At 61.0% G+C, this 27,899-nt stretch overlaps 3 protein-coding genes across 18 annotated transcripts; 2 read left to right on the forward strand and 1 right to left on the reverse strand.

The window, feature by feature from the left end:
• Positions 1-147: 147 nt before the first annotated feature.
• Positions 148-27,899, forward strand: LOC144273918 (uncharacterized). 12 transcript variants are annotated; one of them, XR_013347811.1, is made up of 5 exons: positions 148-222; positions 737-1,676; positions 2,524-2,726; positions 3,569-3,809; positions 4,194-5,319. XR_013347811.1 is itself a non-coding variant. In XM_077832644.1 (5 exons), the coding sequence occupies exon 5, from the start codon at positions 25,311-25,313 to the stop codon at positions 27,552-27,554; it is 2,244 nt and encodes a 747-aa protein (XP_077688770.1). In that variant the 5' UTR covers positions 23,090-23,169; positions 23,525-23,626; positions 23,817-23,920; positions 24,397-24,543; positions 25,297-25,310; the 3' UTR covers positions 27,555-27,899. The 12 variants fall into 12 exon arrangements, 8 of the variants coding, with proteins under 8 accessions (XP_077688772.1, XP_077688768.1, XP_077688766.1 ...); XR_013347813.1 differs by lacking the exon at positions 148-222 and having other exon boundaries at positions 253-840; positions 1,590-1,676; XR_013347812.1 differs by lacking the exon at positions 148-222 and adding an exon at positions 2,290-2,336 and having other exon boundaries at positions 254-1,676; positions 2,598-2,726.
• On the forward strand, positions 6,673-12,789 carry LOC144273917 (uncharacterized). Its single transcript, XM_077832638.1, has 4 exons — positions 6,673-6,791; positions 7,622-7,697; positions 7,997-8,089; positions 8,786-12,789. Exons 2-4 carry the CDS (start codon positions 7,649-7,651, stop codon positions 12,385-12,387), a joined length of 3,744 nt encoding a protein of 1,247 aa, XP_077688764.1. The 5' UTR covers positions 6,673-6,791; positions 7,622-7,648; the 3' UTR covers positions 12,388-12,789.
• On the reverse strand, positions 15,617-19,486 carry LOC144273919 (uncharacterized). 5 transcript variants are annotated; one of them, XM_077832650.1, is made up of 4 exons: positions 19,389-19,486; positions 17,630-17,686; positions 17,283-17,379; positions 15,617-16,969 (listed from the first exon to the last, which is right to left on the reverse strand). In XM_077832650.1, exons 2-4 carry the CDS (start codon positions 17,630-17,632, stop codon positions 15,951-15,953), a joined length of 1,119 nt encoding a protein of 372 aa, XP_077688776.1. In that variant the 5' UTR covers positions 17,633-17,686; positions 19,389-19,486; the 3' UTR covers positions 15,617-15,950. The 5 variants fall into 5 exon arrangements, with proteins under 5 accessions (XP_077688776.1, XP_077688777.1, XP_077688775.1 ...); XM_077832651.1 differs by lacking the exon at positions 19,389-19,486 and adding an exon at positions 19,163-19,187; XM_077832649.1 differs by lacking the exon at positions 19,389-19,486 and adding an exon at positions 19,046-19,181.

The raw sequence follows: 27,899 nt of genomic DNA on the forward strand, positions 1-27,899 counted from the left end.
GGCAGTAACAGCCCCCAGCAGCCTCACTCTTCGGGGGCCCCTGCGGAGCAGCCCTGGGCAGGGCCCGGCCGGGAGCAGGCGCCGCCAGAGGGGGCTGGCTCCGGAGCGCAGGCGGCGGCGCTCGCTGCCCCACGTCCCGCTCCGCCCAGCGCGCACCGAGCCGGCTGCGCCCGGGGCCCGCGGGGCGAGCGCCGGGAATGCGGCGCCAGCCCAGGGGCCCCGGTAACTGGGGGAGCCGCGGGGGGCGGCACCCGGGATCGGGCAGGGGATCGGGGCAGGGGCCCCTGTGCCTGGGGAAGGGCAGGTAGTGTCCCGGCGCTGCACGACACAGCCCCAGCAGTGGGGGACTGCCCGGACCAGACACCCCTGACAGCCCAACCCCTGGCAGGGCTCCGCCCCCTGCTAGAGCCACCCACTCCCCCTCTGCCACTGGGGAGGGGCTCAGAGATATGGCTGGTAACAGCCCCCCGTTGGCCCCAGGGCTTTCCATGGGGTCCCCCTCCCAGAATGCTCCTGGCCCCTGCACCCCGAGCAGCCTCCGCCCCATGGGCTGTTCTGGCTGGGAGAGTTATCTGAGCACCGCCCGCTGCCCTGCCCCCCCAAGCGCTGGGATGCCCAAATCCCAGACATAGCGCACAGCCCCCCACCCCCTACAAGGTCTGGCTTTCCCCGAGGCCCTGGTACGGGCATGGAAGGGTCTCAGGCGTGACCTGGCCTGTCTCCTTCCCTCAAACAGGCTCCCCCCACCCCGTCCCAGGTGGCCCTGACTTTCCGGAGAGAGTGCGGGGAGGTGGTCACAGAGCTGTGAGGAAGGGGAGATGCCATGTGGCGACTGTCCAGGTGAGGAAGGGGTTAACCTGCCCTGGCGCGGTTGGTTGGCGCAGGAGTGCCGCCATGTGGAATGGCCCTGGTGCTGCCATGAGCAGTATGGGGCCTATGAAGTGGCACCCTGTGGAGCCCCCCATGCCTGGCCCTCTCTGGGGCCAGGTAGGAGGTGGTCACAGCTGCTCTCCCCTTGGGAAAAGTTTGGGGGGGTCAGCCCCTGGTTCCCAGCCCCATAAACAGTGATTGGTTAGTGACCCCCCGCCCACCATCACGGGGTGTCCCTTTGCCTCAGTGCCGGGGTGGCTCTGGGGGCTGTCTATTGGGCAGCAGTGATGGGAAAGGATCTAGGGGGCACAGCGGACAAGCAGCTGGACACAAGCTACCAGTGCAGTGCCATGGCACGAGGGGTCGTGCAATCCTTGGATGTGGATGTAGAATGGTGTACACATTCTAACAGGGGGGTGATACATTGGAGAGGATGCAGGGAAGAGACCTGCAGAGTTTGAGGGCTGGAGAAAATGCCCTTGAGTGACCAACATAAAGAGCTAGATCCGTCTGGTTTACCAAAAAGCAGACTCAATGTCTTAGCCAATAATCACATGACTCCAGGAACTGGGAATTCGAGGAAAACACCAGATAGAGGTTGAAAACATGAGAGCCTCATCGCTTTCATTTGTCCACGAGAAAGTGAAGTGGGTGTGCGATCGTGATCTCTAAGTACCAATCTGGGGTCGAAAGCCTGAGTAGAGGGCTTTTCAACCCAGCAGGGGAAGTCAGAGCAGGATCCAGTGACCAGATGCTGAAGCTGGAAAAATTCAGATGAGAGAGAAGGTGGAAATTTTTCACTGAGGGTGAGTAACCATTGCAACAATTTACCAAGGGCTGCGGTGCATTCTCCAGCACTTGAAGCGTTTGCATCAAGATGGCTGCCTTTCTAAGGGATCTGCTCTAGTCTGGACATGGTGAAGGAATCAGTGGGTGATTCTCCGGCCTGTGCTGTGCAGGGTCAGAATGGCCCTTTGGCCTTAATATCTGTTGGGCTAAGACAACATGGGAAATGGGGTGTTTGGTGGAAAATACCTTGTTTTTAAAGATCTTAGACAGTTTAAAATGGAAGGGTCGTTAGACTATTGTGGAAAATCCAGTGTCATCCTCTTTTGGGAGTAAGAAATGGGAGGTTGAAGATGCCCTTCACTTACTTTGTAGTTTTCCAGTTTCTTAGTGATTGTATAAAATGGGGACAGAGACCTTTAGCTGACATTAAATGACATTTTGTTCTGTGTGAATTAGTCTCAGGACAGACTAGGTACCACCTCTGTGTTAATAAAGTACTTTATAAAAACGTAGAGCGCAGGCCATTGAATTATTATGTTATAGTGGTTCAAAAAAGAAACTTTTACAAAGGTGACAGAATAAACCACTTACTCACCTTATATGTTTTTTTGCCATGTGCTGAATCTACAGAGAACAATTTTATTCCTGCCAGGACACTGAAATGCCAACATAAAGCAGTAGGTCAATGCCCAAGTTTTTTATGAGGATTTGTATATATGGTTTTCGCTGCTTAGTTACGACACCATTTAGTAAATGTTTCTAAGGAATAAAAAGCTTTGCAAAAACCCCCTTGCTTTTCTTACCTAGTGTTTATTTCTGCTGCTAAACAAAAGTATCGTTTCCTTCCTTTTTCACACTTTTTAGTTAAAACATCGTAACGATGGCTGCATTGGAATAGATACAGAGAACTCTCTTATGCTGGTCTCTATCTTCTGTAGCATACTAACTGGTCGAGACGGTAGACTTCATAGAATCTTTGTCCAATCTGCTGTCAAGCCCATCTCACAGCCGCTGACGTTCAGATTGCTGCAGCTGGAGGAGGAGTTCCATGGATGGGTGAACTCTAGGTGTGCATTTATCTCGGGGGGATTCTCTTCAGAGCAGTGTGGCCAAGTGGATAGAGCAATGGACTGGGACTGTTGAGACCTGGGTTGTCTTCCTGGCTCTGCCCCTCCTGCTTGGGTTTGCTTGAGCAACTAATTTTCCCCTTTTTGTGCCTCAGTTTCCCCATTCATTAAATGGGAATCATGCTCTGAAGTGCTTTGAGATCTACTGATGAATAGTACCAGGGATTAAAGTGCAGGGCTCCCTTCCGCTCCCAATGGCCCAGAATATTCAAAGCCCTCCTCCTCTGTTGTGGATGATTCAGTTTTTCTCTAAAGTCAGACATTCAGCAGCCGTTCTCCGTTTCCGCTGCTGACACCATTTGCTGGCACAACTTGCTGCTGCCCTACCATGAGCCATGCCAATGCTGGGAAGGGCAGAAGTTGGGGTTTGTGTCTCTGCGAAATGCAGCAACGTCTGCCTTCCTGGGTCCCTTCGCTAGGCTGTGTGCCAGGGGCGGGATGTCATTTAAGCTACTGACACAATCTACGTGTGGTACTACATAATGCTAATGGGAAGACTCTTCTCCTTCGTGCACCTGGGACAGGGGCAATACGTTCTGGTGGTCGGCACAACAGCCAGGTCCCAGTAGCTCAGCCCCTTCTGTGAATTACTGTAGTGTGGAAGGACCCCAGTCGTGGTAGGTGCTGCACAGAGAACGAGCTCTGCCCCTGCCCCCAGAAGCTCACAGTCCAAGTGCGAGGCACAGGCCAAGAGATGGATACTGAGCAATGTGGGAGGACAAGGAGGTCAGCAGGATGTGCACTAGGCTCAGCTCACCAGGGGCCTGTCTGGTTTTTTGTAGGGCTCACAGCCCAGGAGAGTTCCGTGGAGGGATGTGAAGGTAGCTAACGAGGCTGCTGAAGGCTCCAGTTCCTGCAGGACTTGTGGTTGCACCCCTGCTGCTTTTCTGACGCCCCGCGAACCTGACAGCACCTCAGCTGTATCTTCCCGACATCCTCTGGGGCGCAGGGTGATGCAGAGAAATTGGTGTGGCCTGGTGGCCAGCGCACAGGCTGGCCCTTAGGCTCTATTCCCAGCTGTGGGTAAGTTCCGTCACATTCTTCTCTGGGCCTGAGTTTCCCTATCTGTAAAATGGGGATAATGCTGCACCGTTCTTTAGGACTGATGGATGGTAAGGGCTGGGTCTTGTTTGTTAGGTCTGCTCTAACTGAAATGATACACTGGCATAGCTTGGTCGGTCAGGGGTGTGAAAAAACACCCCAACTTCCCTTTGCTGACAGCCCCCCCAGTGCAGACACAGCTATGCCAGTGGAAGGTGGCTAGTGGTGTTCAGGGAGGGAATGTTCCTACACTGCAGAAAAACTCCTGTAGGTGAAGGCTGCGTCTACCCTATGGGGCTGCGCTGTTTAGTTTCCATAGTGTAGACGTGCCCGTACCTTCTCGGCCACGTCTTTATCTTCCCTCAGGCCCTGCCAAGTTCCTTACAGGCTTCCTGCTCCTGAGAGAATCTCTTGTTTGGGTTTGCTAGCCTTTCCTGTTTGCTCTTCAAAGTCCCTCCAGCCCTTCCGATTCCTTGTCACTTGTGGGACTGGCAGACGCTCTTTTCCTGGATTTCCATTCCTGAAAGATCTCGTCTGGCTCGCTTCACTTCCGGCCACGCAACCGTCACAGACTGTCCTGCCAGCATCACTACCGCTGGGGTTTCACGGTGCAATGGGTGGTGTGGATGCTCTGACTTGGGTTCAAATCCGCCTCATTTTGGTTTTGCTTAAAACCAGGTCTACACTTGGGAGTGTTAATTCATTCGTAGATTTTAAGGCCCTGTGATCATCTTGTCTGACCTCCTGTAGAACCCAGGCCAGAGAACATCCCTGAATCAATTCCTATTTGAACTTGAGCAGCTCTTTTAGAAAAACATCCTATCTTGATTTTAAAATTGCCAGGGATGGAGAATCCGCCACAAGCCCTGGGAGGTTGTTGCAATGGTTAATTATCCTCTCCATTAAAGATGTGCAGCACTCTGCCTTTGTCTGGCCTCAACTTCCAGCCACTGGCTCTTGTTAGATGTTTGTCTGCTAGACTGAAGAGCCGTCTGCTGTCACATTCCTGGTTCCTCTGTAGGTATTTATAGACCGGGATCAAGTCACCCCTTAACCGTGGCCATACGAAGAAAAAACCCCAGCTATTCCAGTGTGAAAATGTTTTTGCTGGTATAACTTATATTGGCTCAGGGTGTGAAATGAGCAATACCAGCAAAGAGTGCTTTTGCCACTTGAACCGCTTTGCTAGTACAGAAATGTCATACAACATCACCCCCAAACAGCCGTTGCTATTGGGGTAGCTGTGAGGCGTAGCCCTGCCCCACCTCAAGAAGGAACAGATTTAAGCTGCACTTTCATTATGTGAAATTGGATCATCCACACAGGGTTTCTGACGGGGAGTAGGGGATGTGGTTTCTGCGACAGCAGGGCCTGGACTTCATGCCCCAGAGGTCCCTGCCAATCTTGTGTTCTGTGGATTTGCCATCAGACCTCTCCTTCAAGCTCTCCTTTGCTGTGAGGCCTTCAATAAACATTTTTATCATCTGTTAAACTTTTCCGGTCTTTTTCTTGTACCAAACCAAACCCATTCCAGGTGTCAACACGTAGAACATGCCAAGGACAAAAAAAACTCTATGCCAGAAAAAAGGAGAGACCCCGGACCAGATCTGTAAAGGGATTTAAAAATCCCCAGGTGCCTTCGGTGCCTAAATACCTTTACAAATCTGGCCTCTAGCTATTGACACTATACTTGGATTCCCATGACAATATTCCCAGCCCTGTATTCAAGTATAGAAAAAAGAGGAACTCCAAGTCAAATGGGAAAAGGATGGGGAAGAGACAGGGAGGGGTGTGGATTGATCACCTGCCTTTCATACATGCAGCCTGCCGGGATCTTTAGTCCACTAGTTCTAGGAAACTGGCAGAAAAAGCCTACAATAAACTCAACAAGGGTTCGGCGGCTGGTGCGCCGAGGTGGCTGCCCATCGTCACATCGTCTCCTTGTGCTCCCCCATCAGCCTGGCTGATCCATCAGGGATGGGTGTTTTGTCCTGCGCTTGTACAGTGCCTAGCACTGGGGGCCCTTAGTCTCCTCCTACATGGGCTGCAGCGTTCCCATATGTGCAAGGCAGGGGTCTGGATTCTGTTCCCAACAGGGCGCGGGCCTGTGAATTCCATGTCCAGCTCTCTGCTCCTGTTTCACTCTGGGGCATGCACCTCACCTAGATGCCTTCCATTCGGTGTCCTGGGAGCATGATTTCCTTCCTTTTCAGTGCAGGGCCTCTGCGATCTGAGTAATAATAGGCTGTTGGGGGAGACTCCAGAGCTTTAGGAGTGAATCCAGAGTGGCTCCTGGGGCAGCAGGGACCATCTGGTCTGTGTCTGTGCAGTGCCTGGCATGGGCGGCCGCTGGTCTGCCAGGGTGAGTGTTGGACAGGTCAGGGCTGCTTCTTGGCGCTGTGGGGAATGGAGGGAGGTGGGGGTGCAGGAGGGCCAGGGCGAATGGGGGGCAGGTGGAGGGGTGCGGGGGGGAGGTGGGGGTGCAGGAGGGCTGGGGCAAACGGGGGGCAGGTGGAGGGGTGTGGGGGGGACGTGGGGGTGCAGGAGGGCTGGGGCGAATGGGGGGCAGGTGGAGGGGTGCGGGGGGGACCTGGGGGTGCAGGAGGGCCGGGGCGAATGGGGGGCAGGTGGAGGGGTACGTGGGGGTGCAGGAGGGCCGGGGTGAAGGGGATGCTGGGGGTGAGGGGGCTGTGGGGAAATGGGCATAGCAGGGCGGGGGCTGCATTTACGGGCAGGGGCCGGGCTCCCCTGCAGGCCCCGGGGCCGGACCAGCTCTGGGCCCGCCCCGGGGGAGGGTCCCGTGGGGCCGGCTATGGGGCACAGGGCGGAGTCCCCGGGGCTGGCGGCGGGAGGGTCCCGTGGGGCCGGGGGGGTGAAGCTCCAGGTGGACCCCGCCCCGGACGGCGCTGGGGCTGCCTGGGGGTCGCTGAGCCCGGGCCCGCCGCGGAGCCTCCCGCTCACCCGGTAATTGCACCCGGCGGCGGAGCAGCGGGGGCTGGGCGCAGCGTGGGGGGCTGGGCCGGGGACCTGGGAGCCATTCGGGGGGCTGCGCAGGCTGGGTAAAGCGTGGGGGGGCCCTGGGTGCAGTGGGGGGGGACTAGGTACAATGTTGGGGGGGGCTGAGCAGGATAGATTGGGTGCAGCGGTGGGGGGGGCTGGGTGCAGAATGGGGGGATGGGCAGGCTGGGTGCAGCGGGGGGGTCTCGGTATCTGGGGGCTAGGTGTAGTGGGGGGGCTGGGCAGGGCAGGGCAGGCTGGGTGCAGTGTGGGGGGACTGGGGGCTAGGTGTAGTGGGGGGGCTCGGCAGGCCGGGTGCAGCATGGGGGGGCTGGGTGCAGGGTGTGGATAGCTGGATGTTTGGGGCAGGTGCGAGGCTGGGCACAGCCTGGGAGGGGGCTGGGTTTTTGGGGCAGAGGGGCTGGGCAGTCTGGGTGAGGGGTGGGGGGTTGCTGAGTGTGTGGGGTGGTGTTAGGGTTGGGTGGGTGCTGGAATATCAGAATGTTGAGGGGGGGCTGGCTGCAGGAGTCTCTCTGGGGCTGGCTGGAGGTGGGGGGCTGTGTTTCCGGGGCTGGGGCCTGGCTGGTGGGTTTCTCAGGGCCCCGTTGGGGGGCACCTCGGGCTCCGTCGCTGGGGGCGCTGGCTGCTCCAGTTCTTTCCCTGCCATGTCTATTGGCTGGAGAGTGACCAAATGTTTCCCCAGTGACACAGATACCAGGGGCAGGGAATGGGGAGAAGCACACCCCCCCCCCCCCCCGCCCGCACTCCCCCACTGACTGCCTTTCTCACCCTGGCAGGCTGCAGAGCCACGTCCCGGTTCACTCATGGCTGCGGCAGAGCCCGCTCCGGGAAGGGACTCTCAGCGAGCTGCAGGTGAGTCTGCCCCAGGGGAGGGGGTGATGGTACGGGAATCCTGCCTAGTGGGGTGTGAGCCGCATGGGATGGATCAGGGGAGGGGGAATCCCTTGGGATTCTCAGTAGGGGGCACCCAGCGCAGCCCCCTCAATGAGGGGCTATTGGAATTGGCCTCCCGAGGGCTTCCCGTGGTGCAGCGGGAGCCTCCAGGCAATGACAGTCACCCTGGGACTCCCCCAGATACAGGGTGGTGCCACCCTCCCGTTTCCAGGGCTCTCCAGGAGGTCTCCCTGACCTCATCTCTTTGCTTCCTCCAGAAGGATGCTCTGTCCCCCTGCCAGACCCGGCGTCCTGGGTGGAAGGGGAGAATGTGTGGGTGCTGGAGCTGCAGCCCTACAGCGATCCCAGTGGTGAGTGAGCCCTCTGTACTTGGCACTGGGGTAACTGCTGCTGGGTCCAGTTCTGGGGCCCACAGTTGAGGAAGGAGGTTGATGAGTTGGAGAGGGGTCGGAGAAGAGCCACGAGACTGAGGAAAGGATAGAAAATCTGCCTTACAGCGATAGATCCCTGGAGCTCGATCTCTGTAGCTTAACAAAGAGAAGATTCAGGGATGACTTGACCACAGTCTGTACGCACCTACACAGGGGGAACAAATATTTGATAATGGGCTCTGCGCCCAGGGGAAGGGGTGATGGTGCGGGAGCCCTGCCTAGTGGGGTGTGAGCCGCATGGGATGGATCAGGGGAGGGGGAATCCCTTGGGATTCTAGCAGTTGAAGGTCTAACGCAAGCCAGTGGCTGGACACTGAAGCTAGGCATGTCCAGACTGGAAAGAAGGTGTGCCTTTTGACAGTGAGTAATTAACCATTAAAAGCATTTACCAGGAGTGGTGGTGGATTCTCCATCACTAACAATTTTCCAGGCAAGATGAGATGGTTCTCTTAAAGGGCTGCTCTGGTTCAAATCGGGATTGATTCCGGGCAGGTCTCGGGCCTGGGCTACACAGGAGGTCAGATTACATGATCGCGTGGGCCCTCCTGGCTGCACCCAGGTGGTTGCCCGGCTGAGGCTGGAACTCACCTCTGGTTGCGCTCTGTTTCCCAGCAGGTGATGAAGCGGTAAAGCTGGAGCCGCAGGGGCCCTTCCTGAGAAGCGCTGTGAGGGCTGGAAAGCAGGAGATGCCGAAGCCAGGCATAGCAGGGATGCTGGAGCCGGAGGGACCATTCCTGAGAAGCGCTGTGAGGGCTGGAAAGCAGGACATGCTGAAGCCAGGCGTAGGAGGGATGCTGGAGCCGGAGGGGCGCTTCCTGAGAAGCACAGTGAGGACTGTAAAGCAGGAGGTGCAGGAGCCAGGCGTAGCAGGGGTGCTGGAGCCAGAGGGGCCATTCTTGAGAAGCACAGTGAGGGCTGTAAAGCAGGAGACATTGGAGCCAGAGGGGCCGTTCCTGAGAAGCGCTGTGAGGGCTACAAAGCAGGAGATGCCGGAGCCAGGCGTAACAGGGATGTTGGAGTCGGAGAGGCCCTTCTTGAGAAGTGCTGTGAGGGCTGTAAAGCAGGAGATGCTGGAGCCAGGCATAGCAGGGATGCTGGAGCCAGAGGGGCCATTCCAGAGAAGTGCTGGAGAGAATATTCCCTGGATCCCGGAGCAGGGCAGAGCTGGCGGAAGCCAGCACCGGGCAGTGAGGAGGAACCCTCCACGGAGGAGGCAGGGTAAGAACAGCCGCTATGACCCCCCGCCGGGGAGGCAAGGGGGCAGCCCCCTGCGGGACATCACTGTGCCCCAGAGCGCAGCTGCAGGGGGGCCGCCCCACACGTGTGCCACCTGCGGAAAGAGTTTCAGCCGCCGCTCCAAGCTGAGCTCCCACCAGAGGAACCACACTGGAGACAAACCCCACAGCTGTGGGGACTGTGGGAAGGGCTTCCTGTGGCGCTCAGACCTGCTCCGACACCAGCTCATGCACACGGGGGAGCGTCCCCACCACTGCCCCCAGTGTGGCCGCGGCTTCAGCCGGGCTTCACGGCTCCTGCAGCATCAGAGAGTGCATACGGAAGCCAGCCATGGAATGGAGGGCAGCCCGGTGCCGAGTGCGCTGCAGGGAGTCCACGGGGAGCCTGGCCACGGAGTGGGGCAGAGCCTGGGGCTGAGTGAGGGGCTGGGAGTCCACACGGAGCCTGGCCACGGAGTGGGGCGGAGCCCGGGGCTGAGTGAGGGGCTGGGAGTCCACACGGAGCCTGGCCACAGAGTGGGGCGGAGCCCGGGGCTGAGTGAGGGGCTGGGAGTCCACACAGAGCCTGGCCACAGAGTGGGGCGGAGCCCGGGGCTGAGTGAGGGGCTGGGAGTCCACACAGAGCCTGACCACGGAGTGAGTGAGGGCCGGGAAGTCCACGGGGAGCCTGGCCACAGAGTGGGGCAGAGCCCGGGGCTGAGTGAAGGGCTGGGAGTCCACACAGAGCCTGACCACAGCATGGGGCGGAGCACGGGGCTGAGTGAGGGCCGGGGAGTTCATGTGGAGCCCAGCCATGGAGTGGTACGGAGCCTGGGGCTGAGTGAGGGGCTGGGAGTCCATGCGGAGCCTGGCCATGGAGCAGAGAGGACCTGGGCTCTGACTACGCTGCAGAGAAGCCATGTGGAGCCTGCCCATGGAGGGGAGGGCAATGTGGCACAGAGCCCAACCTTGTTTGCACTGCAGGGAGTCCATGGAGAACCTTGCCACGGAGCAGGGTGGAGCCCGGTGCTCACTACACTGCAGGGTGTCCACGTGGAGCCTGGCCACAGAGTGGGGCGGAGCCCGGGGCTGAGTGAGGGGCTGGGAGTCCACACAGAGCCTGGCCATGGAGTGGGGCGGAACCCGGGGCTGAGTGAGGGGCTGGGAGTTCACGCAGAGCCTGGCCATGGAGTGGGGCGGAGCCCAGGGCTGAATGAGGGGCTGGGAGTCCACATGGAGCCCGGCAATGGAGCAGAGAGGACCTGGGCTCTGACTACGCTGCAGGGAGTCCATACAGAGCCCTGCCATGGGGCGGGGTGGAGCCCAATGATGACTACATTGCAGAGAAGCCATGTGGAGCCTGCCCATGGAGGGGAGGGCAATGTGGCACAGAGCCCAACCTTGTTTGCACTGCAGGGAGTCCATGGAGAGCCCTGCCCTGGAGCGGGGTGGAGCCCAGTGCTCACTACACTGCAGGGCGTCCACGCAGAGCCAGGCCATGGAGCGAGGTGGAGCCCAGTGCTAACTACATTGCAGGGAGTCCACATGGAACCCTGCCACGGAGCAGGGTGGAGCCCGGTGCTCACTACGCTGCAGGGCGTCCACGCAGAGCCAGGCCATGGACCGGGGTGGAGCCCGATGCTCACTACACTGCAGGGTGTCCATGCAGAGCCAGGCCACGGAGCAGGGTGGAGCCCAATGCTCACTACACTGCAGGGCGTCCATGCAGAGCCAGGCCACAGAGCAGGGTGGAGCCCTGTGCTCACTACGCTGCCGGGTGTCCACGGAGAGCCCTGCCATGGACAAGAATGGAGCCCAGCCCTGAGTGCATTGCAGGGCATCCACGGGGAGCCCAGCCACAGCCCAGAAGGGAACCCGGCGCTGATTGCCTTGCAGAGGGTCCACACGGAGCCCTGGGACAGCGCAGAGGGTAATGTGGCACAATGCCCAACCTTGTTTGCACTGCAGAGAATTCAGGCAGAGCCCTGCTACAGCACTGAGGGACCCACGGCCCAGAGGCTGGAGCTGATTGTGCTGCAGAGAGTCCACGGGGAGTCCTGCCATGGAGCAGAGGGGAGTTCAGGCCTGATTGCCCGGCAGGGAGTCCATGGGGAGCCCTGCCACGGCACCGAGCAGAGCCCGGCACTGAGTGCAGTGCAGACAGTCCACGGGCAGCCCTGCCACGGCACCGAGCAGAGCCCGGCACTGAGTGCAGTGCAGACAGTCCACGGGCAGCCCTGCCACGGCACCGAGCAGAGCCCGGCACTGAGTGCAGTGCAGACAGTCCACGGGCAGCCCTGCCACGGCACCGAGCAGAACCCGGCACTGAGTGCAGTGCAGACAGTCCACGGGCAGCCCTGCCACGGCACCGAGCAGAACCCGGCACTGAGTGCAGTGCAGACAGTCCACGGGCAGCCCTGCCACGGCACCGAGCAGAACCCGGCACTGAGTGCAGTGCAGACAGTCCATGGGCAGCCCTGCCACGGCACCGAGCAGAGCCCGGCACTGAGTGCAGTGCAGACAGTCCACGGGCAGCCCTGCCACGGCACTGAGCAGAACCCGGCACTGAGTGCAGTGCAGACAGTCCACGGGGAAACCTGCCACGGAGCAGAGAGTCCCGTGGCCCAGAGCCTGGCACTGGCTGCGCTGCAGTGTCTCCAGGCTGGAGAGGCTCAATGTGTCATTGGTGAGCGAGGGGGAGGCCTGGCTGAGACCCCCCCATCCCCCGCAGCCTTGGTGCAGGATAATCCCTTCCAATGTCCTGAATGCCGAAAGTGCTTCGGCCGCAGCTCGTACCTGGTGAAGCACCGCCGGATCCACGGGGCGGGGAAGCCCCACCAGTGCCCCCAGTGTGGCAAGTGCTTCAGCCAGCGCTCATACCTCTGCAAGCACCGCCGCATCCATGCCGCCGCAGCCGGCAAACCCCACGAGTGTGCGCTGTGCGGCAAGCGCTTCAGCCTTCGGTCCTACCTCTGCAAACACCGCCGCATCCACACGAGATAGACCCGCTCCCCGGGCCTGGGAGCCACAGCAGCCCTGCACGGGCCGTGCACGGCCCTGGAGCCAAGGGGACGCCGCCCCGGAGCCATGGTACAAGCAGCCCATGGAGCGTGCCGTCAGAGCCCACGGCATGGGAGCACTACCGGCTGAGCTGGCAGGCACGCGGTGCGAGAGGGAGCGCTGGGTGAGGCTGCGTCCTTATGGGAGTGGTTGGTGGGAACAGAGGGGAGAACTTTCTGTGCCATGTTCTGTAATGTTTTTGGTCAATAAATGGTTTTGAAGAGGGGGAAATGCTCCCTTGTAAACGCGTGTCTCCTCTCTGCAGCTGTTTGGGGGCAGACACAGGGCAAGGGCTGTGGCCCTGGGGTGAGAGCAGGACAGCCTAACCCACGTATCCTGCGTGAGCCTCTCCAGCGGGGAGGCCAGTGTGCCCACGCAGCCATTCCCGCGGGGGGGACAATGCTGTCACGGGGCAGCCCATCACCCCTGCTGGAATGCAGCAGCTCACCCAAGGCTGGGATTCCCATGGGGCATCAGGTCCCCCTTTGGGAGCCCCAGCTTCCAGCAGGCCCTGCCACTCTGGTCCGCGGGCTACACCCAGGCTGGGGCAGCACATGGGAGGGGCAGTGCATGGAGTGGTGAGTGTCTTTCCTCCCGTGGGAGGCCCAGGGGCCAGGCCCAAGGTTGGGTTCCCCACAGGAATGGCATGATGCTGCTGCTGCCCCAGCCAAGTGCTCAGTTAAATAGAATCATAGAATCCCAGGGTTGGAAGGGACCTCAGGAGGTCATCTAGTCCAACCCCCTGCTCAAAGCAGGACCAAGCCCCAATTTTTGCCCCAGATCCCTAAATGGCCCCTCAAGGATTGAACTCACAACTTTGGGTTTAGCAGGCCCATGCTCAAACCACTGAACTATCCCTGCTGCTTGCTGCCCTCACAGCTGTAGGGTGGAATTTGGGAGCTGAGGGCATCAGAAACGCTAAGCTAGCGCCCGGCAGCCTCTCTAGCCCACTGGCTTATGCTGGGCTCCGGGGCCCATTGGAGAGCACCTGCTACAGCATAATGGCCTTGGCTGTTGGGGCCCCGGGGCCCGCTCGCTGTGGGGGCTCCCTCCCAGGCGTGTGCCCAGACCCTGCACCCAGTCCCCCGCTGGGTAGCAGCACCTCTGCCTGTGAGACAATTGCTCGTTCCCAAATTCTCTCTGGCCCTGGACTGGGCGTGCCGGTCACGTCCTGCTGTTATTAGAACAAACGTGGCTGGGGTGTTACTGGTTAAAACTTACCCAGAGAGGCAGTGGCCTTGAACCCACCAGGGGGGAGGGCCCGTCTGGGAAAGGGCCATTTCTCTGGGGTCTCTTTGGGGGCCCCAGAGCTGGGAGCACGGAGCCAATGGGGAAATAGACCCTAGGGTTAGGACGAGGCAGAGTGAGTGCCACCTCTGGGAGGCAGGGAGGGGACCTCCCCAAGCAGAGAGGAAGGTGGGGGGCGGGGCGATGGGCATGCATGTACAATCCCCTGAAGCCTGTGTGGGGGCCTAGGGCACCCCTTAGCTGAGCATCGATGAAGATACTGAATAGCATCGGACCTGACCCCCCACTCCATGACAATTCAATTGCTTTTTGCCTTCTGTTGATCCTGATCCCTTTAACAAGGCTGAGGTAGGTTTGGGGCAAATTTAAGCATTCAGCTGCACTTCAACAACCCAAAAGCAGCTTGCTCAGCCCCGGTCCCTGAGTCTCATGCCCCCAGCATGCAGGCCCCCCGTTCCCCTCACATGCTCCGCCTGACCCTCCCAACAGCAGAGCCACATACCCCCCCACGCCGGTCTGCCTTCACCCCATGCAGAGCCTGTGGGAGGAGCTGAGGTCTCGCAGGCCCACCTGAATTGTGAGCACAATTGTGGAAATGTGGGTAAAGGTTCGGAAATAGTTACTAATCCCCTGTAACAACCGACATTACGAAAAGGGAGCCAGCTGGCCTGCACTGGGCCAAACAAACAGGGCTCCAGCTCCAAGCCAGGAGCCCACGTCTCATGACCTAGAACTGGAGCCAGGAATCGATGGACCAGAACTGGGGGGTTGGCAATTAGGTCTGATAACGAGAGGAGGGGGCTGTGCCACTCTCAGGGCCGTACAGAGAAGGCTGCGAGATCCAAAGGGCCGGGAACTGGTGGCGTGAAACTGAGCTTCCGCATCAGAACTGCCCCCCAGCCTCCTGTGACCCCAGGACCCATCTTGAGCCCATTGGGCCTTCATTGCCCTGCTCCTGAGACATGCCAAGGCCAGAGGACACGGCTGCCCCCACTGGTGCTGGCTCGAGCCCAACCACCACCCGGGATGCGAATCCTGGGTTCCTGCTGTTACCCCATTCCCTGACGCTTCCTGTCACCCCATTCCCTTGGACACCTCCTGTCACCCCATTTCTGTGGGCTCCCACTGTCATCGCATTCCCTTGGCACCTCCTGTCACCCCATTTCCATGGGCTCCCGCTGTCACTGCATTCCCTTGGGCACCTCCTATCACCCCATTTCTGTGGGCTCCTGCTGTCACCCCATTCCCTTGGGCACCTCCTATCACTCCATTTCTGTGGGCTCCCGCTGTCACCCCATTCCCTTTGGCACCTCCTATCATCCCATTTCCGTGGGCTCCCGCTGTCACCCCATTCCCTTGGGCACCTCCTATCACCCCATTTCCGTGGGCTCCCGCTGTCACCCCATTCCCTTTGGCACCTCCTATCATCCCATTTCCGTGGGCTCCCGCTGTCACCCCATTCCTTTGGGCAGCCTTATCCTTCCCCACCTTAGCGCTTTGCTCTCTCTCTTGCCTTCTGTTCAGTGCCTGGCTCTCTCGCAGCTGAGCCTGTGACCAGAGTGGCCATGGATAGCAATGCCCTCGCCAGCCCAACGCTGGGACAGGTTTGCCAGGGCTGGGCCTGGCTTGCTCCAGCAGACAGGCTGCAAGCGAGACTCACCGGCGTTTTCTCTCCGGGCTGGTCTTTCCTTGTGTGTGTCTGCCATGCTCTGTCCTCAAGGAGGAAGGGCCAAAATAATGGCAGCTCCAGCCCATTCTCTTTGCCCCACAGAAAGCCACTGATCGCCAGCTCTATTGCTCGCTAAGAGACTGCCAGATGGGAGAGAGTTTTAGGAGAACCCCCCTGCCAGTGCGAAGAGGAGCACGGGCTGCCGGTGAACTAAGAGCCAGACTGAATACTTTACGTTTCAAAGGCTACAACTGGTTAGCGCTCTTTTCGGTAGCTTTAATCGAAGGCTAAGGAGATGTTTGCTGGGACATCAGCCCCCTATGGGCTCAGCAAGGCGGGGTCTCTGGACTGGAACCCCGAACCGAGTGGAACTGCTTAGCCCTGGGCAGCGACGGGGTCCCGTTAACGGCACAGACCCTGTGGGCTCATTTATTCCCGCTGAATTAACCCACCTCCGCAGAGCACCTTCCCCTCGCCCACTCGCCCAGGGCCCCCCGTGGCACCCTTCTCCCACCAGGGCCTGGAGCCTCCCCCTCCCACCGGGGGTCGCGCCCTGGCTTGTCGCCGCCGGGCCTGGGACTGCCAGGCCCTAGTCATGGAGCCTCTGGTGGCGGACGAGCGCCGAGCTCTGGCTGAAGCCGGAGCCGCACTCGTGGCAGGTGAAGGGCCGCTCCCCGGTGTGGACGTGCTGGTGCCGGAGCAGCGCGGAGCTGACGGCGAAGCGGCGGCCGCACTCGGCGCAGCGGAAGGGCGCCTCCCCGGAGTGCCTGCGGCGGTGCTGGCGGAGGGTGGCGCGGGCAGCGAAGGCGGCCCCGCAGTCCCGGCAGGGGAAGGGGCGCTGGCCGGCGTGCAGGCGCCGGTGGTGCTGCAGGGTGGCGGCCCGGGTGAAGCCCTTGCCGCAGTCGGAGCACTCGAAGGGGCGCTCGCCCGTGTGCAGCCGGCGGTGCTGGATCAGCGCGGTGGCCTGGGCGAAGCGCTCCCGACACTGCCCGCAGCAGAAGGGGCGCTCGCCGGTGTGGGTGCGGCAGTGGGCCGCCAGGTGGGCGCTGCGGGCGAAGGCGGCCCCGCAGTCCTGGCAGGCGAAGGGGCGCTCGCCGGTGTGGGAGCGCTGGTGGCGCAGCAGGTTGGAGCTCTGGCTGAAGCCCCGGCCGCACTCGGCGCAGCGGAAGGGGCGCTCCCCGGTGTGGGACTGGCGGTGCCGGGCCAGGTCGGCTTTGGTGCCGAAGCGCCGGTCGCAGTCGCCGCAGTGGAAGGGGCGCTCCCCGGTGTGGGTGCGACGGTGCTGCACCAGGTTGGCATTCTGGGTGAAGCGCTTGCCGCACTCAGCGCAGGCAAAGGGGCGCTCCCCGGTGTGGGTCCGCTCGTGCTTCACCAGGCGGGCGCTCACGGCGAAGCCGCGGCCACATTCGGCACACACGTAGCGCTGCTGAGCCCCTCGGGGCTGGGGGACTGGCTCGGCGGGGGTCGCTGGCTGCTGCCTAGAGCCGCTTCTCCTTCCCGACCGGCGCAGGCTCCTGACCCGCTCTGAGCGCTGGCAAACGTCCAGCTGGGCTCCTCTGGGTGCCCCGTCCAGCTGGGCAGCCCCCTCCTCGCTCGCCCGGTCATCTGCTGAGACACAGATGTGAGTAGCTCCCTGCACCGGGGCAAAGGGACCCTGCGGGTGGGAGTGCGTGTCACTAATAAACCTCTGTTTGTAGGGCTGGGAACCAGGGTCTGACCCCCAAACCCACCCATGGGGAGGGCAGAGTGTCCAGTTCTGCTGCATATCCTGGCTGAGCCCTAGAGACAACATGGGGTGGGGGATTCCCCCAGCACTAGTGGGGCCGTATCACAGGTCAGGTGAATACAGGTGGTCATGCTGGGAGCTTTGCAGCAGTTTTGGGGCCATTCCGCGCCAGAGCTGGGTTAAGCCCTTCCTCACCTGGGCTGGCACCACGTGGCATCTCCCCTTCCTCACAGCCCTGGGGATCCGGGACCTGCAGCTCCTCCCTGCACTCCATCTGGGAGTTGAGGGCAGCCTGGGACAGGGGAAGGAGATGGGAGAGGTCAGGGTTTAAGCTGGATTCTCACGGCCCTGGCCCCATCTCCAAGCCCCGTTCTCTCTGGACACAACGGTTCTAGATTCTGCATGTCTGGCAAAAGGCTCAGTCACCATATTGCACTGCAGCCCCCAGCTCTTCCCAGTGAGGGAGCCCCTGGGGTAGCCGTTGACCACCTGAGACAGGGCCCCTCTCCCCAGTCACGCCTTCACCAAGAGAAGGGACTCACCATGCTGCTCCCCGACGCGTCACGAAGGCAGGTCACGCTACCGAGGCTGGGAGAAGCCTGTCGAGAAATAACAGCGTCAGAGCCTGGGGAATCTCCAGGGGAGCAGTATCCAGGGCCGCAGGGACACTGGCAGCCGAGCCCTCGGGGACTGCCCCAGGCCGGGAAACGAAACCCAGGGAGTTAAGGCCAGTTCAAACCTCCCCACTTTCCGCTCCACATGCCAGGCCGGACGAGCTGGTCCCATGGCCCCGTCCGGCCCCACCCTCGACCAGAGGTTGCTTTGGTTTCATCCGAGGGTATTTCATAACAATCTCACTTTTTCCTTCAGCTTCTGGAACGGGGTCAGAGCCCCCAAGCAGTGCATGAGGGGTGCATCCCACACACCTGCAAGGAGCCTCCAGGAAGGCAGCCAGGCTGCATTTGGAGACTCCAAGCCCACCGCTACCCCTGGCCGTCCGTTCAGGGGTTTATCGTCTCATGGCACTTAGGCACTACATTGTTGCCAGTTAACCCAGAGGCATCTGCCCATCCTCTCAGCCCTGGGGAGCCACGACCCGACCCGGGGCTCTTCCACCCAGGAAGTCAGGGCAGCCCGGGGGGCGGGGTCCCGCTGGGGGGGAAGGAGACAGGCGTCTCCCATGGCACCATCCCTGTCCTGGGGGAGAGCCAGGCCCTCTCGGGGGCAGGGAGGCTGTGCCCGGGCGGGGATCCGGGGAGGCCCCTCTGCTGGGGGGCGGGGGACAGAGGGCAGTGTCCAGCCCCTCTATGACAGTAGGGAGAATCTCCCGCAGAGGCTGCAGCCGCCCCCCCGCCTAGTGCAGGAAGCCCGGCCCCGATCCCCTGCTCGATCCCGGGCGCCGCCCCCCGCGGCTCCCCCAGTTACCGGGGCCCCCGGGCTGGCGCCGCGTCCCCTGCGCTCCCCCGCGGGGCCCCGGGCGCAGCCGGCTCGGTGCGCGCTGGGCGGAGCGGGACGTGGGGCAGCGAGCGCCGCCGCCTGCGCTCCGGAGCCAGCCCCCTCTGGCGGCGCCTGCTCCCGGCCGGGCCCTGCCCAGGGCAGCCCCGAAGAGTGAGGGGGCCTGGGGATGTTACTGGCCCCCTGCCCAGCCCCCCAGAGAGGGGTCTGCCTCGGCTGTGTCACAATCTGGCTCTATTTGGGGGCCCTATCCCTGGGGGGCTGGGGCGTGTGGGGGGCTGCTGCCTGAACCCCGCGGCTGAGATCTCGCCCCCATTTTGCTGGTTGCTGCAGACACTGACCGAGATCCGGGCCCCCCTTGACACCAGCTGCTGCACAGCTCCCCCCCCCCCCCCGCCAGCTCTGGGAGGGGCAGATGATCCAGCTCCGTAATTGCTGGTGCTGAATGAAAGCAGTTTTGTCAGGCTTTGCAGCCCCCCACCCCCTCTTATGATCAGACTCACCAGCTGGTTATGAGCAGGGTTTGGAGCCAGGTTTCCAGACCCGGGGTGTTGCGTGTCCAAGTTAATGCCTACTCCCACTTGTTGAATGACAGTGAGGAGTTGGAATTATTTACTCACAGGTTCCACCAGAGATTAGCACTGTACAGGACTGTGCAGAGCCACGGGCTAACTAATCACCCTGTGACAGCAGATCCAGAACGGCTGGGACTGGGACTCCTTTGCTGCAATTGGAGGGATGCCTGGTTTCATTCCCCAGCTCAGTTCCAAGACCAGTGTCAAAAAGACCCTCTGCCAAAAGAAACATATATTCTGATGTCATAGCAGCTATACATGCTCAGTTTACCTGGTTTATGGGTGAAGGCAGGATTATTTACTGTCGAGAGGACTAATAATTCTTCAAGATAATAATGTTCACTGGCTCGCTCTTCCCCCCAATCAGTCTTCCCTGTTGATTCCCTAATAGAAAACATTTGCTGGAACAATCCTCCCTTATCAGTTTCCCAGGTTTATATATGCTTATGTAAGCAGGATCGATATCTATGTGAAGGGGATGGTTCCCCAAACTAACTGGAGTTTTATAGACACAGGGAAGCCACAGATTGTTAGCTATAATCTAACACACAGAATTCCCGAATAGGAACCTACTCAATGTGCAGCGGCAGGCAAAGTTAACAGAGTGTTGGGAAGCGTTAGAAAAGGGATCGATAACAAGACAGAAAATATCATATTGCCTCTATATAAATCCATGGTACACCCACATCTTGAATACCGTGTGCAGATGTGGTCACCCCATCTCAAAAAAAGATATATTGGAATTGGAAAAGGTTCAGAAAAGGGCAACAAAAATTATTAGGGGTATGGAATGGCTTCCGTATGAGGGGAGATTAAGAAGACTGGGAACTTTTCAGCTTCAAAAAGAGACAACTAAGCGGGGAATATGATAGAGGTCTATAAAATCATGACTGGCGTGGAGAAAGTGAATAAGGAAGTATTATTTACTCCTTCTCATAACACACGAACTAGGGGTCACCCAATGAAATTAACAAGCAGCAGGTTTAAAACAAACAAAAGGAAGTATTTCTTCACACAACACACAGTCAACCTGTGGAACTCTTTGTCAGAGGATGTTGTGAAGGCCAAGACTATAACAGGGTTCAAAAAAGAACTAGATACATTCAGGGAGGATAGGTCCATCAATGGCTATTAACCAGGATAGGCAGGGACGGTTTACATCTTGGACCAGATCTTGTGCTCCACATTCCTTCTGAAGCACCTGGCATTGGCTACTGTCGGAAGACAGGATACTGTGTTAGATGGACCTTTGGTCTGACCGAGGATGGCCACTCTTACCTTCTTATTGATCAAGGTTACTTATCGGTCAAGAACCAGTGTTCTGGGCCTTACAATTCACACATACTTTTTGTTAATATCCTAGAGATTCTAAAGAATAGTTAATATATAAATTAATCAAATATACGTAAAGAAAAGGCCTAAAAGGGTGAATATTTACTAACAGGTAACAGGTACTAACAGTATATGGCTAGAGGAGCGTATGGGGTTAGGCAGCACAAGGGGTGTAGGGCGGTGGATTTATCGGCAGAGGGAGGATGTATGGGGATGGATAGGGTCCAAGGGGTTTGTGGTGGTGGCTGGTCTCAGTGCAATGTCAGCCCTAGGGCTCTCACAGGTTCTGGGGGGGGTCAGAGGCCTGGTCTCCTGTGAAATCCAATGGGGCTGGAGCCCCGCCCTCTGCACTGCCCACTCCGGCAGAGTTTCACTGCCAGCCCCAGCTCCCAGAGTCCTGCGATCCCGCCTCTCGGCACAAGCACAGATCAGGGCTGTGGGGGACGCCTGACAACCCGCCGCAGACAGGCACAGCCGGGCGGCTCAGCCCCTGACAGCATCCCCCCCCCCATGTGACCTTACAGTGACCCGGTGTTTGGGGCGGGGGCTTGGCCAGGCTGCCTCTCCAGCTCCCTGGGCCCCGCCTCGCTGCAAGGCGCCCGCCCGCCCTCTCGCCCGGCAAGGGCTGCAGCCCCCGCCGCCCTGGGAGCAGGGCATGCTGGGAGATGTAGTTCTGAGCAGCGTGGCCAGGACAGCAGCCGAGCAGCCTGCTGGGACATGCATCCAGAACCTGTGACGGGTCACGATGGGGGATTCCCTTGGGCGCAGGGAATGCTGGGAGATGCATCTCTTACTGAGCATGATGCATGCTGGGAGATTCCGCAGGGGCACAAGGCGTGCTCGAAGATGCACCGCCCTCTTGAGGCCGGGCATGCCGGGAGGTGCGTCTCTACCGGGAGTGATGCATGCCGGGAGAGTCCTGTTGATCGCGGTGCATGCTGGGAGATGTAGTCCTGAGGTGCTCAGCGCGTACACAGGCAGCGTTTGAACCAGGGGCAGAGAAGCAGTATCTGTTCAGGTGCCCCTGTTGTGGGATAACTGTGCAGCAGCCCCCTCACCCCTGCTCAGGGCAGCGAGGCCCCCAGCATGGCTCCTGCCCTCTGCCCCCTCCCCCCCGAGCCCTGGGGCTGGACAGGGCTGTGATACCCTGACCTGGGCGTGCGGGGGACACCGAAATACACCAGCAATAACGCACACCCTGTACGCGAACAATAATGCACACCCCAAATCTGGGCTCTGGGCTCTTTCTGAGCGGTTTGGCACGGAAAGCTAGCATTGGAGGGTATCAGTTACTCAGGAAAGAATTTTCTGTAGTGTCTGGCTGGCTAATCTTGCCCATATGCTCAGGGTTTAGCTGATCGCCATATCTGGGGTCGGGAAGGAATTTTCCTCCAGGGCAGATTGGAAGAGGCCCTGGTTTTTCGCCTTCCTCTGTAGCATGGGGCACAGGTCACTTGCTGGAGGATTCTCTGCTCCTTGAAGTCTTCAAACCATGATTTGAGGACTTCAATAGCTCGGACATAGGTGAGGGGTTTTTCGCAGGAGTGGGTGGGTGAGATTCTGTGGCCTGTGTTGTGCAGGAGGTCAGACTAGATGATCATAATGGTCCCTTCTGACCTTAGTATCTATGAATCTATCTATGAATCAGCTGAGCACACGTCCAGTGGATGCAGGATGGGCTCACAGACCAAACTCTGAGCAGCAGTGGACAAGCTCCATAAAACGCGGTGGTCTCTAGTGAGGCTCTGTGGGGATCGTGCCAGCCCTGGTGCAATTCACAATGATCTCCATTGACGTCGAAATCAGTCTAAGCTCACCACTGAGAAAATTAGTGGAGAACCCAAATATCGGCAGGGTGGAGGACAGGGTATACGGAGCCATCTGGACTGCTCGGGAAAATGGCCTAATTCAAACAAAATGCATTTTAATCCAGCCCAGTGCAAAGTGACACATCAAGGCCAAAGGAAACCAGGCCAGCCCTACCAACTGGGAGAATGAGTCCTGGACAGCAGCCGCCCTGGAAAGGACTGAGGGGGCACAAAAAGCAAGACACTCACCACGAGCTCCCAGAGCGATGCTGTGGCACAAGAGCTAAGGGGAGGTGCAAATGTATAAACAGGGTGGTGAGCGGGAAGAGGGTGGTGACGGTACCTCTGTGTAGGTCACTGGGTTGAGATGGATACGGGAGCACCGGGCCTCCAGCCCTGCTCTGGTGGCCACATTGTACAGGGATGTGGAGGGTGCAGAGCAGAGCCACACAATAACTGGAGGGGCCTGGAGACAGGCCTGCCAGGGAGAGGCCCATCCCAAAGCAGACAGAGCGGAGACTTGATCACAGTGTCCAAGGCCCAGCCCAGGGCAGAATCCCCCAGGCCGGAGAAGGGCAGAAGAGGCGGTGGCTGGCAGCGGAAGCCAGACCGAGCCAAAGCAGAAATAAGGCACCGGGTCCCCCAGTGCTGGTGAGGAGCCCCCAAGGGCAGGGCGGGTGGGACGGATCCGCCGCCGCCCGCACCGCTGCTCGGCTCCAGGAGCCCGGCGCCAGGCGCTGGCTGAGCTCGCAGCCCGGCCGGGAGCAGGCGCCGCCAGAGGGGGCTGGCTCCGGAGCGCAGGCGGCGGCGCTCGCTGCCCCACGTCCCGCTCCGCCCAGCGCGCACCGAGCCGGCTGCGCCCGGGGCCCCGCGGGGGAGCGCAGGGGACGCGGCGCCAGCCCGGGGGCCCCGGTAACTGGGGGAGCCGCGGGGGGCGGCGCCCGGGATCGAGCAGGGGATCGGGGCCGGGGCCCCTGTGCGCGGGGAGTCGTGCGGGCCCCGCGGGGCGGCCGGGGCTCGGGGCTGCCTTGGGAGCGATGGTGCATGGGGTGCGGGGTGTGGGTGTGAGAAATCCCGGCCCAGCCAGAGAGGACGTGCATGTGCCCGCCGGTGCAATGATGTGTTGATGTCCCCAAGTGGGGTGTGTGTGGGGGGGTCTCCCCTGCACAGTTGTGGGGTGGGGGGGGGGCTGCGGGGAGTGGTGGCCCCGGCTGGGTCCTGTTTTACCCTCCTTCACTGGCCTCTGCTCTTGTTCTTTCCTTTGAAGCAGCAGGCGCTGTCCAGCGTTGCAGCCCCGATACCAGGCTAGATGGGCCCCTGCTCTTACTGGGCCTGGCAGGTCCTGAGCAGCAGCTTGTGCATCCCCCAGGTGAACCCACGTGTGTACCTGGCTGGGGGGGACGCTTTTCATGGTTGTGGGGATCTGTCCCCATGGGCGGGGGCAGTGAATATGCAGAAGTGCCCATCTCTCCGTGGAGGAGATGTGGGGGGCTGGAGGGAGTGGGGAGCAGACGGGGGGAGAGCAGCCAGGACTGAGCGTGGGAATCTTGTTGTTTCAGAGCCTGAGCGCACAGGGAGGTGGCCGGGGCATCTGCCAGGCAGAGCAGCCCTGTACAGCGAGCCAGTGCAGGAAGACATGCAGGAGCCCAGGTTCACAGCTGCTGTGAGTGAGAAGCCCTTTCCTCTCCATTAGCAGGAGCTTTGCGGGTTCTGGAAGGCAGGGGGCGGTGTCAGAGCCAGAGGCGGCTGGAGACCGGCCCCGCTGGGCCCCTGAATGCTCGAGAGAGACTGTCCCGTTGCTCGTTCCCAGTGGAAGGAGATTCTGAGACAGTGACATGGTCAAAGCATGCACCTAGGGCTTGTGCCCACCTGGAGCTGGGCTGGAGCAGAGCTGCGCCTCCTTCCGAATACACCGGCCCTGGCACCGCTGTATGCGCAGTTCTGGCTGGATCACCCTTGCAGAGCTTTCTGTCTCCTCCAGAGAGGGACGTGACGGGCTCGTGGGGGAGCCGTTCAGGTGTACGGCAGATACTCAGCTGCTGTGGTGCTGGGCCGCGGTGTAAAACTCTAAGCCCGCCAGCCGGCTTTGTGGGGTGGCTGTCCTTGTTCCCACCCTGAATTCGTCTCTCCGCCTGCCAGCCTTTGCACCTCCTTCAGCCCTTTCCTGCTAGAGCAAAGAGCTGCCAGAAACCTCCCCGTGGCCGTGCTCGGCTGCCCAGCTCAGTGCTCTGTAGCCCCAGCGAACCGTCCTGGTCAGACAGTTCTCAAGCTGCATCGGGAAACTAGGTAAGATGTTTGCCCTGCTGCTCCAGCCTCCCACCCCCTGGTGGTTAGGAACCACCTTCTCCTTCCAGCCTGCATTTACTCCTGCCCGTTTATCCCCATTCGTTTGTGTGCCAACGCTGTCCTTTAGCATCAGGAGCTCTTCTTCCTCCCTAGTGGTTTGGTGAAATCTCAACTCCCTTTACCAGCTGGGAGTTGAGATTTCCTTCCAGACCCTTGGTAAAGGTCCTGAGCGGCATTGTGCCAGGAACAGATCCCCGCAGGCCCCCACTGGAACCATCCCTCCTTGCATGAGGGTTTCTCCATTGGCTGCTGTTCTCTGAGATCTGCTCGGCTGGGTCCTTGGTGCTGGCATTGCAGACATGAGGAGGAATCGCAGAGCTTCCGAAGGGGCTGGGATGTGCCCGCCTCCCAGTTGGTATAATAGTGAGAACTGAGGGCCGGATTCTAAAGAGATCTGGGCACCTGAGAAGCGGATAAAAGCACCCACTAGTCCCCTATTAGCTTTTTAGGTGTCCAAACAGCTGTCAGTCTGGACCCGGGTGTCTAAATCCCATGAGCCACAGTGAATCGGGACTTGCAGCCCTTTGCAAATGTCACCGTGCCGGCATTCTGAGAGTGACTGGTGGCTGCGACTCCCAGGGCGAGTGTCCCAATCCCTTAGGCTGCTCTGCTGCTGCCCTTTTCCACCCCCTGAGGTTCCCGTTCTCCCTGGCACAGGGACAGATTCATCTCTGGATTTACTCTGTGTCTCAGCAGGCAACAGAGCCATGAGTGAGAGCGAGGAGGGGGCTCCCCAGACAGATGGAGCCATGAGTGAGAGCGCGGAGGGGGCTCCCCGCCTGGACAGGATCGGGCCGGAGAGCGCGGAGGGGGCTGGGACAGAGGAGCTGCAGGGGGACACTTGGTGGAGCCAGCAGCAGACGGAGGGGCAGCGGGGTACCGGCCGCTTCGAGGTGGGGCCGACAATCTGTGCCGAGTGCGGGGAGGGCTTTGGGGACGACGTGGCCCTGCTGGCCCACCGGGGGGCGCCCTGCAGAGGCGCGGCGGCGAAGCCGTTTGGCTGCTCCGGTTGTGGGCGGCGGTTCAGCCGCAGCTCCAACCTGCTGCGTCACCAGCGGGTGCACACGGGCGAGCGCCCCTTCGCCTGTGCTGCCTGCGGCCGGTGCTTCAGCCAGAGCGCCCACCTGGCCAAGCACCAGCGCCTCCATGGCGCCGCGGGGCTCCCCTCCCCGCCGGCGGAGCGCAGCTACAGCCGCAGCCCCGAGTTCCTGCGGTTCCAGCGGGCCCACGCCGGGCAGCGCCCCTTCGCCTGCCCCGACTGCGGCAAGCGCTTCGGCGCGGGCTCCTCCCTGGTGCAGCACCAGCGCATCCACACGGGCGAGCGCCCCTTCCCCTGCCCCGACTGCGGCAAGCGCTTCCTGCGGGCCCCGGACCTGAGCCTGCACCGGCGCATCCACACGGGCGAGCGCCCCTTCCCCTGCCCCGACTGCGGCCGGCGCTTCCTCCGCGGCCCCGACCTGGCGCTGCACCGGCGCACCCACACCGGGGAGCGCCCCTACCAGTGCGGCCAGTGCGGCCGCCGGTTCAGCCGCGGGCCCGGCCTCTTGCTCCACCTGCGCACCCACACCGGGGAGCGCCCCTACCAGTGCGCCCAGTGCGGCCGCCGCTTTAACCGCAGGTCCAACCTGGGCCGCCACCTGGCCACCCACAGCACCCCAGGGGGAGAGCCCAGTGCCCAGACCCTCATGCAGCAGGGAATCCCTGCGGAGGGGGAGGAGTCCCGAGGGCTGAAGGGGCGGAGCTCGGAGCCTGTGACTCAGCAGGGAATCCCTGCGGAGGGGGAGGAGTCCCGAGGGCTGAAGGGGCGGAGCTCGGAGCCTGTGACTCAGCAGGGAATCCCTGCGGAGGGGGAGGAGTCCCGAGGGCTGAAGGGGCGGAGCTCGGAGCCTGTGACTCAGCAGGGAATCCCTGCGGAGGGGGAGGAGTCCCGAGGGCTGAAGGGGCGGAGCTCGGAGCCTGTGACTCAGCGGGGTATCCCTGCGGAGGGGGAGGAGTCCCGAGGGCTGAAGGGGCGGAGCTCGGCGGCTGTGACACAGCAGGGAATCCCTGCCGAGGGGGAGGGGTCCCAAAGGTGGGAGGGGCGGAGCTCGTTGGCTGTGATCCCTGCAGAGGGGGCGGAGTCCCAAGGGCTGAAGGGGTGGAGCCCAGGCTCCCTGGGGGCTCCCCCGGGGAAGCGCCACGGCTGCCCGGACTGTGGGAAGGGCTTTGCCCAGCGCTCCCATCTGCTGGTTCACCAGCGGGTGCACACCGGGGAGCGCCCCTTCCCCTGCCTGGAGTGCGGCAAGCGCTTCAGGCAGAGCTCGGTGCTGGCCCGGCACCGGCGCACCCACACGGGCGAGCGCCCCTTCGCCTGCGGGGACTGTGGCCGGTGCTTTGCGGAGAGCGCGGTGCTGCTCCGGCACCGGGCCGTGCACTCCAGCGAGCGCCCCTACTGCTGCATGGACTGTGGCCGTGGCTTCAGCCTCCACGCCAACCTCCTCCAGCACCGGCGGCTCCACGCCCGGCGCCCCCACGTCTGCACTGACTGCGGCAAGGCCTTCAGTGAGGCCGCAGCCCTGGCCGCCCACCGCGGCACCCGGCACGGGGCCGGCAAGCCCTTCACCTGCACCGGCTGCGGCAAGCGCTTTGGCCGCAGCTCCACGCTGGCTCGGCACCGGCGCATCCATGCTGAAAGGCCCCATGAATGTGCCCGCTGCGGCCACAGATTTGGGGAGAGCGCCGAGCTGGTGCAGCACCTGCGGGTGCACAGCGAGACCCCCTACGAGTGTGCCCGATGCGGGGAGCGCTTTGCCCAGAGCCACACGCTGATCTCACACCAGGCCATCCACGCCGAGCCCAGCCACGGCCAGAGCCACACTGCCCATGCCCGCCGGTCCCCCCTTGCCAAGCATGGGGACATCGTCCTGCCCAAGTCCCCAGCTGTGTCCCACCAGAGACTCCACACCGGATAGGAGCCAGGACAGAGCCCTGGAGTCCTGACTCCCAGCACCCCCCCCAGCAACCCATTAGACCCCATGCCCCACCTAGAGCCAGGGATAGAACCCAGGAGCTCTGCTCTGACCCACTAGACCAGGGGCGGGCAAACTTTTTGGTTTCAGGGCCACCTTGGGTTTTGGAAATTGTATGAAGGGCCGGTTAAGGGAGGCTGTGACCCCGCTCCCTATTCGCCCCGCCCCCCCGATGGGCCCCTCCCCCAGGACTCCTGCCCCATCCAACCCTCCCTGTTCCCTGATGGCCCCCCCAGGACCCCTGCCCCATCCACTCCCTGTCCCCTGACCGCCCCCGGAACCCCTGCC

Source organism: Eretmochelys imbricata, chromosome 13 (assembly GCF_965152235.1).
Source record: "Eretmochelys imbricata isolate rEreImb1 chromosome 13, rEreImb1.hap1, whole genome shotgun sequence".
Classification (NCBI taxonomy): Eukaryota; Metazoa; Chordata; order Testudines; family Cheloniidae; genus Eretmochelys; species Eretmochelys imbricata.